This window comes from Heptranchias perlo, chromosome 3 (genome assembly GCF_035084215.1).
Source record: "Heptranchias perlo isolate sHepPer1 chromosome 3, sHepPer1.hap1, whole genome shotgun sequence".
Lineage (NCBI taxonomy): Eukaryota > Metazoa > Chordata > Chondrichthyes > Hexanchiformes > Hexanchidae > Heptranchias > Heptranchias perlo.
Window position 1 is genome coordinate 77,892,009 of NC_090327.1, and position 8,984 is coordinate 77,900,992.

General features: G+C 38.5%; 1 protein-coding gene across 1 annotated transcript; it reads right to left on the bottom strand.

Annotated features, from left to right (window-relative positions):
• Nucleotides 1-3,481: 3,481 nt before the first annotated feature.
• Nucleotides 3,482-8,685, bottom strand: LOC137306637 (transcription factor 21). Its single transcript, XM_067975960.1, has 2 exons — nt 8,134-8,685; nt 3,482-5,859 (listed from the first exon to the last, which is right to left on the bottom strand). The coding sequence occupies exons 1-2, from the start codon at nt 8,560-8,562 to the stop codon at nt 5,773-5,775; spliced, it is 516 nt and encodes a 171-aa protein (XP_067832061.1). The 5' UTR covers nt 8,563-8,685; the 3' UTR covers nt 3,482-5,772.
• Between the last annotated feature and the right edge of the window lie 299 nt (nt 8,686-8,984).

Sequence of the window (8,984 nt, forward strand, 5' to 3'; positions counted from 1 at the left end):
AATCTACAACCTTCTGACCCAGACGTGAGAGTGCTACCAACTCAACCACGGCTAACATCCAAATGTACAATGAAGCCCTGATGCCTACATGGTTGTCATCTACAACACACTCTTGAATTGAAGCCTTCTTGCTGCAGTGATGGTTTGGTAGGATCTTGTTGCATATGAACTTAACGCTGTGTTACCAGAAAAGCCTATTGTAGGCGTTGTCTGCAGGTCAGCCTGCATCAAATGGCATAACTCTGGGACCATCCTTTTTGTGAAGTAGAGGCAATGGCGACATGTCTGCTTTGACATGTCCAGGTAAGTGTGGCAGCATCTGGAAACATGGATCCAGGGATAGTGACTGGTGCTGACATAATAAGGGGAATTTTAACCCCTCCCTGATGAGCGGGAGAGGGCCGGGGGATGTGGGGAGGGGGGGGTGGTTAAATTGGTAAAAATGTGAACACGCCGGGTTTGGGGGTGTCTGAGTAACCCACTCTGGAGAGGCGGGTTAGTGATTTTAATATTTAAATGAGGCTCCGTTCCTCAGATTTTGGGAGCCATTTGAATTTAACAGCTGCAGGCCGGGTTTCCCAGTACTAGGGAAACCCGCCAGTATGTAAGTGCCTCTCCAGCATTGCTTGTGGGCCAGGAGGAGCAGGAGTGATTATGCCCGGCCCCACAAGCAAACCTTCTGCCACAATTTCTCCCTTCCCACGATCAGGCGACCCTCCTCCCCCGGCCAGCGATACCTCCCCCGCCATCTCTCCCACGTGATCTCTCTCCTCCGCAATCTTTCCCCTGCAATCTCCCCCCCTGCGATGTCTCCCTCCATCCTCACTGCCACCCTCTGGGCCCTCTCGCACCAACCCCCGATCTACTCTCATTGCTAAGGACCATCCCCAGTGTTTCCCGGCTGCTGCCTTCTACAGTTCTGCAGCAGGCCTTCCCGCCTGGCAGCAGGCCAGCCTTCAATCTGGCAGACTGCCGTGAGGGAAATGGTGTAAAAAAAATGCTAATGAGGTCCTGCCGTTAACTTCGGCAGAACCTCTGCCTTCCTGCTATTTCCAAGTTTCCCGGCCGCAGACACACGCCCCTGATCCCTCCCCACCTCCCCGTAAATATCGGGGCCAGTGCCTCAGGTGCCATTGCATCTGCATTTGTTGTCCCCTCAAAATTTATCACCTTCACCTAGATTATGGAGCACTATCAAAACCCCAAAGGTATTTCAATCCTGCTTACTACAAGTTAAATTGTAGCAGCGAGCAACTATGCTGTGGGAAAGTATTGAAAAGAAAAAGAAGAAACATGCAAAAATGGTGCAATCCACCACAATGGAAACTAATGCAGGATGCAAAATGCAGCCAAATATCAATGTTTTGAATTAAATTTTGGCTTTAAGAATTAACTTAAGCATAAAAGATTTTATGTACATGACCTCAGCAGAGGGGCTGGAGCCAGACAAAAACATGTGAAATCCTATGAGGGATCATTTTCAGAATTTTTGAGCCTCTAATGAAGCAAAACAATGTCAAAAAAGCTTGTCAAAATCTTTACAGCAAGATATGTCTCACGGCGTGGGTTTTCGTGGTTCCTTTCACATCGACAACACTCTGCATTTGCAATTAAGCCTTGCAAAAACCAGCCCTACAGTCAAAGGTCCAGTTCATAATTATCCTTCTTAATTGCAGCTTCATATTGACTTGATGCTTTATGGCGGCCAATCACCATCACCAATCGTTTCCTTTTCCACCTTTACTTTTGGACTTCCGGGTTATTTTGTATTCATTTCCTGCAGGGATTTACCTACATTGCATCTGGCATTGTGTAGCCCCACGTGACCAACTTTTCAAAGCCATCTGTTGGTCACTGCTAGCTGAGGCCATCCACTTCATTGGTCTAGATTCTTTTTGAATACTATTAGGGGGTGAATTTCCATGAGGCTTCTCCCCTTTGCCGTAACTTCGGCGGAAGAGCCGTGGAAATCCAGAAAAACAGCGTAAACACTCTTCCACTGAAGTTATAGCGGATGAGCAGGAGAACCCCTGCAGAAATTCACCCGCTTAGTCTCTTTTAGCTCATTACCTGTCACATAGATTAGTATCATCAGCCAAGAAATACCACCTTCTACTGTAGTTGAACAGTTGCTGAATTGCTGAACAGAAGAAGACCAAGCATAGATCTCTGCAGAATGTCATTAATCATGGCAACGCCGCTCACTTATAATTCCTCTCTCTGACCCAGTTTTCTTTTCATTATCATAATTTTCTACTTTTTATTTCTGGGCCAGTTTCAGTCCATTTGGCTTATTAGTTGTTAATTTCAGTATCAGCAAGATATATATTTTGCTGTATCATTGTTTCAATAAATTTGCTTTTTTGGAGCAATTGTCAAAAATAATCGGTTTAAGCAGCAGCGGGACATCAGCAAACACCAGAAGCTGAACTTTAGATCCCAGACTAGAAGTGAGAAATACCATTTCAGATCTACTAGTATTTTGAATGTGAATTTGAATACAGATCAGAATCTACAGAGTCAAAAAATATCTGTAACATATCTACCTTCACTGAAAGTAATCGTGCCACTTTCTCCTTCACAATCATCTTGTGGATTTTCCACCAATTGTGGCTCTGGTTTGTTCATTAAAGGTGTCTTTGTTTTCAGCAATAAGACATCATTTTTCAACAGTTCAAGTATGAGAATGAGAATGTGTAAAGCATGGTTTCATACTTCATTAGTTAGATTAATGTTAGATTAATATTTAAAGTTATCTTGTTCTAATTCCTGGGTTGCTAATTAATTTGCATCATTTCAACTTGTACTTTTTCTGGGCAATTATCATTACTGCTGTTAGTTTTACTGCCCATGGAAAGTTGAAATTGCATTTTAGGATAATTGTGTGGATTTCCAGCAGAAGAACTGTCAAGACTCCTAAACTGCCTTCCAACTGCAAAACCTATTACTTGCAGTTCAGACATTGTCAGTTGTATATAGTGTGTGATGTTACATATTAGAATTGTTAATGTTTGTAATTGTACTTTCACTCATATCTCATTCAGTTATTTATTGTGTAGTACTAGAATAGGCAAGGATGGGGAAAGGAAACATTCCTTTAATCAAATATTTGATAGATCTTAAAACCACCTTGTATTTGAAATAAATCATACAGTTTACTATCTCATTAGTTCTTGACTTACATATATATCTCAGAAAATGAGTTGCAATAAAACACAATGTACTTTTTTCTAAAAGTTTATATTGTACTGTTTCCTAATTTAAATGTATAATGTTTGTGTATTGCCATCAATAACCTGCTAAATTATACGATTCATCTCAATGTAGTGCCTCTGTAAAATATTTTAAACAGGTTAACAAAATAAATGTATTTTTGCACAGCACACCATCTAGGGGTTAAATTAGGTGATTAATTACCATAAAACAGTTATCAAAGAAAACCAATAAATACAGTGGTTTGGAAATATATTTATTATCTGAAATTTGTGACAACATTTAAGGCTTATTGTACAGAACCAGAGCAAATTGATTTAGGATTCTATTGTGGAATAATGTTTCTTTTAAACATAGATTAAAATGAATGCCAAATAATTAATAAGTAGGCTGCAAATCTTTCCTACAAATGTTGACTCTTTAACCAACTTATTCTATTTATGCTGATGTTAAGCTGATATGTACTGCTTGTAAATAAGTTGTGATTGAGATATAAGAATTTGGAATGTTATATTAACTGCACTTGTATAAGAGTTGGTGACCGCTTCCATATTGTACCAATGGATGTAGTATTAGCTCTATTTTCATTGCAACTTGAACTGAAAGCCACATTCACACTGCCTACTGCCACAGGAATGAACCTGGGGAATGCAGGGCTTTATGACTATATAGTGAAATGAGGGCTTTTTGGACTCTTGAGTGTCAGAGCTATTTTAATGATTTTGTTTTAAAATTGACAATCTGGTTAGGTCCTTTCACATATTAAAACATGAATAGATGAATAGCCGGCCACAAAGTCTTTTTTTAAAAATCCTATCATTTGGCAGGGCTTTATTTCAGCTGCTTTGTTACAGAGCTAACACACATTGTTATCCTGTTGAGACTTCACATTTGCCCATTTTATGTGGCAAAAATAGAATATAAGAGAAAAGGAGTGCTAGGGCACACACATTACTGTTGTGATATCCTAGAAGAAGACAGTTTTAAAAATTCTTTCTCAGGATATGGGCTTGTGGTGAAGGTGCTCCCACAGTGTTGCTAGGTAGGGAGTTCCAGGATTTTGACCTAGCAGCGATAAAGGAACGGCAATATATTTCCAAGTTGGGATGCTGTGTGACTTGGAGGGGAACTTGGAGGTGATGGTGTTCCCATGCAGCTGCTGCTTGTCCTTCTAGGTGGTGGTGGTCACGGGTTTGGGAGGTGCTGTCGAAGAAGCCTTGGTAAGTTGCTGCAGTGCATCCTGTAGATAGTGCACACTGCAGCCACAGTGCACCAGTGGTGGTCTTAAAGATAATTTATATAAAGAGCCACCTTCTATAGTGACTGCTTAGCCCCTATAACATGTCAGTGTTTCAAATCTGTACCTGTCAGGAAACCACTATAAAAACTCTGTTGCTCATCTTAACAGAAGTGATTTTAAACAGTTGTACACTGTTGAAAAGGTTAAACCCCAATTTTATTTTCTAATTGTCACTGCTTTTACAGATGAAATTAATTTATAACATCACTTCTTTCAAGAAGGGAAAGCACTCTAGGACTGACAGGCTTCCTCATAATAGTTGTTGTATTCATTATTTTAAAAAGTTCTCAAAACACAAATATATATAAAAAAATTAGAAAAGTAAAGTCGTCAGTCAGGCTTCAAAGCTGAAAGGTAGCTCCACAAACTGGGGCCACCTGCTTTTTTTAAAAAAACTAGGTACTAAACGTTTGGAGTTCCTGATACATGGGTATAAATTTCCATTGGAGTTTAGAAATTCTGTGGGAACAACCTTAAAGGCATTGTTCTTTCTTATTGTAAAATCTTACAGTAACAAACATTTTCGATGGTAAACATGTAAAGTGCTATTGTTTCCGTTTATAAAATATTTTTAAAAATAAAACTACAGTGAAAATCTTTTTTATAAAAAATCCAAACTACATTTTAAAGAGTAAACTATAACCATAGCAAACAAGGTTAAGAGCTGTGTGAGTAACACTCAAAATACGATTTTGTAACAAAAACATTGGATGTGAGGGGAATGGTGGCGCCTTCATCCACGCTGCAATATACAAGCTTACAAAAATAACCATACAATTCTGCTGGAAAGAGCTTGTTCTTTCTCTTACTTATTGTGGTCATTATTTCACAATTTATATTTCGCTAGATAATACTGCTAGTTCTCCAAATTTTAAAATAAGTAATACTGAATGTGCTTTCAGTGGCATGTTGGTGTGATCCCAAGCTGTATAACTAACGTCCATACTTGGTCCATATTGTGTGTCCATTGTATATCTCCCATTGACCAGACAATCCTCTGGATGGTCCTGTCGCGACAGAGGTACAGTGCATCATTGTTTCCGCACTCCCTCTCCCAGTCAAGGCATTTTGCCGCGATTAAGAGCTTTGTCCTGCAAAGCATGCAGTTAAAACACGGAAAATTAAAAAAAGAAACAAATGAAGTGGCGATGGACTGCTGGCCCCTTCCATTGGGACAGCCCACACTGTTTGCCTGGCCAAGCGCTACAACGCTGAAACCTGCTCACCGAGGGAGTTGAACTGGGAGCTTGCTGATACTACTAGGCTGTCGTCCCACACAGTCTGGATGTGGCAGCGAGATCTTTACTGTCAACTTCTGATCTTCCTGAAACCACGAAAGGCCAGGTCTGAAATTTGAAAAAAAAGTTAGAATGATAATCCACTGGTCCCGAGTGACATGATGAGGAACATTATGTCTACAAACTCTTTATATGAATTAGGGAATACAATATATATCTCTTCCCACCGAATTACCTCAAATTTTGAGCTCAGTTTCATCAACTCAGCATCAAATAACATTCCCCAGGAACATACATCAGTGTTATACTAAAAATCTAACAGGGAACACGATACGACATGCAACAAATTTAATATATAAAATGGGAATCAGCGACACAGAATCCCCATAGAATGAAACAACAAGCTTTGTGACCGGCTCTGATAAAGCGGCAGATTTGATGTATGAGACGGATACTTTGTAATCATTTGGACCACCAAAGAAAAGTTATTGCGATGCCCATACTAATTAATATTATTCATATATCCTAAGAGAATTAAATTAAAATTACCAATCATTTCTTGTCCATGTATAGATACACTATTGGAAATACACGTATCATTAGTTGTTTTGTTAAGGTTTCTTGTGAGTAATTAACCTAGGAGATTATTAGTTAAAACGTTATCTAACCGTGAACTGTCTTGCTTTTAACGAAGGTCTTTTATATCTTTTATTTTGTTTTGAGTCTCAACATGAACATATTTCTGTAATTCTGTGTTTTATGGTTGACCGTTCGGACGCCATTTTTAAAAACCTGCCTTTTTAATGTAACTCTTCATGAAAAACGTTCTAGAAATGCTATCCATTTATTCTTGTAGGATTTAATATTTTTAAATAGCATCATTACTTTATCCTAATAGTGCATGACTTGAAGAAACCTGCACAGAAATCTTTCAATAGCCCTAGCTACCTGCAAACTTCCCAATATTAATTGAACTGTAATAACTGTCTTTGCCTAGCAGCTCCCAAAACAATGTTGATCTTTTAAAAGTTATATTTATGAAACGCTGCTATCCTGTTAAACCTCACAATTACCACCCCTGAGTCACACTCAGCCGGCAGAACAGATGTATATGGATTTAAAATGCAACATCCAATGGAATTGGCTCACAAATATACATTTAGAAATTAATAAAACATAAGTTTGTATTTATTTAAAAAGGAAAATGAAGATAAGTTACAAGCTATTCAAGATTTTTGAAATTTGAATTACTTTAACTCCCAATCTAAAGGAAAACGTTGGTTCAACACAAACGCTTTAACATTTTGACTCAGAAGTTGCGTTAACTATTACCCTGGAATGTTATATAAATATTAACTATCATAACACAAGATAAAATCATTTGACCTTTTTTGGTTTAATATTTGTCATTTTCTGATTTGGCAGCTGGCGAAATCTGTCGCCAGACGATAAAATGATAGCAGGAAATCTACCGATCTAGGTAAATGATTCATTTCCAATTTTTGAAAAAGAAAACGCAATGATTATACATTAGACACCATCTAGGTTATCTGAATGATATCCGTCAATGAATCAAGTTTTTTTTCAGATTTCCCCGAGAAGGATTTACTCATATATTGCTCACGGGCTCATTGATTAAAAAACCTACCTGAAGTAATTGAGAGCTTAAACAAGAAGCTGATTGTGTGTGTTCGCGAGTGCTGAGTTTTATGGAAAAGCGAAGCTTGTGTGGAAGGGCTTTGATTTGTTTCATAACGTTGTGCAATACCTCCTAATATTGCATTATATCTAAACTTTCCTATAAACACCTCCCGTGGTGTATGTTGGTGAGAGGTCGTGAAATGTGCAACTAATATCATGTTATGTATGCTACAAAAATAGTTTCTGGAATTTTATTAAAAGATTTATACATACGTTATTTTTATTTATATTTTAAAAGTGAAATGTAATTGGAAAAGATGCACCTGTCTGTTTTCTTAAATTGTCGTCAGCTAGAATGTGTGGCGATTGGTCAGTTTGGTTTAATCTGTGTGTTGGAATGCAGAAGTGAATTTATGTGAAGATAGTTATTAGAATAGTACTTAAATGTTTTATCATAAATTAATCATTTTACTTGCAATGTACAAAATCTACACCTAAAAGTATGCTTATGCTACAGATCACCATTAACTTAGTGCTGATATTGATTTAACATTTGTCCTGTGCGAATGTTTTAATCTATTGTGTATTCGTGGTACTTGAAATGAAAGCATGGATGCACATTAAACACAATAAACATCACCCCCGTGTTAATCTCAATACCATTTACACTTTATGCATAGAGGTTGTCTGAATTGAGATTTCTTCTGGTTAGTGCTTTATTCAGTATCCGCATTTTCTTACCAGGTTTACAGGATGGACGTATCCGTTTTCGTATTTATCGTTTGCTAAGATTTGCCTTAAATGTGCGATGTAGCTAGCTGCCAGTCTGAGGGTGTCAAGTTTGGAGAGTTTGGTATCTGATGGCACCCAGGGCAGGCTGGTTTTTAATCTGGAGAAGGCTTTGCTCAGGACTCTCATCCTGGCTCTCTCCCTGGCGTTGGCAGCGTTTCTCTGTGATTGCTTCCCCTCTTTGCCTAGCCTGGGCAGTTGCTTTTTCCTAACAGTTCCCCGCCTCTTTCTCTTGGAGCTGCAGTCAGAGCTCGATTCATCCGTGTTTTCAGCGGAGATGTAGAATTCCGTGTCGTTCGACTCGTGTTTCAAACCGTTACATTCGAGATGTAATTCCATTTCCCGCATGTCCTCAGTATCACTGAGAGATCCAGTAGACATGGTACCAATCCTCTGGAAAATGGAAATGAACCTCAAGTGAAAAGGGCTTCCTCCACAAATTCGTTAAATACCAAAAACATACGCAAAAAGTTTCTTTGTTGAAAAAAGAAACCCCACCTCCAGTGGCTTTGACGGCTTCTACTATCACTTTTAAACAGGAAGTATCTGCTCTATGTGGATCTAACCATTCGAAGATGGGATTAACAAACACTAACATTGACACTCATACCCCACAAATAAGGACACGGAAAAGGAATTTTCTTCTATTTTAATTTTTTAATGTTATTGTAGACAAGATATAATATTTCAGTACCTTACATTAATTTCTGGAATCTGAACGTTTACTCAACATTAGAAGGTTTTATCCGTCCTTCAGTGGTATGTTCCATCTGATCTGGGATTTGAGTTGGAAGCCTTCAATC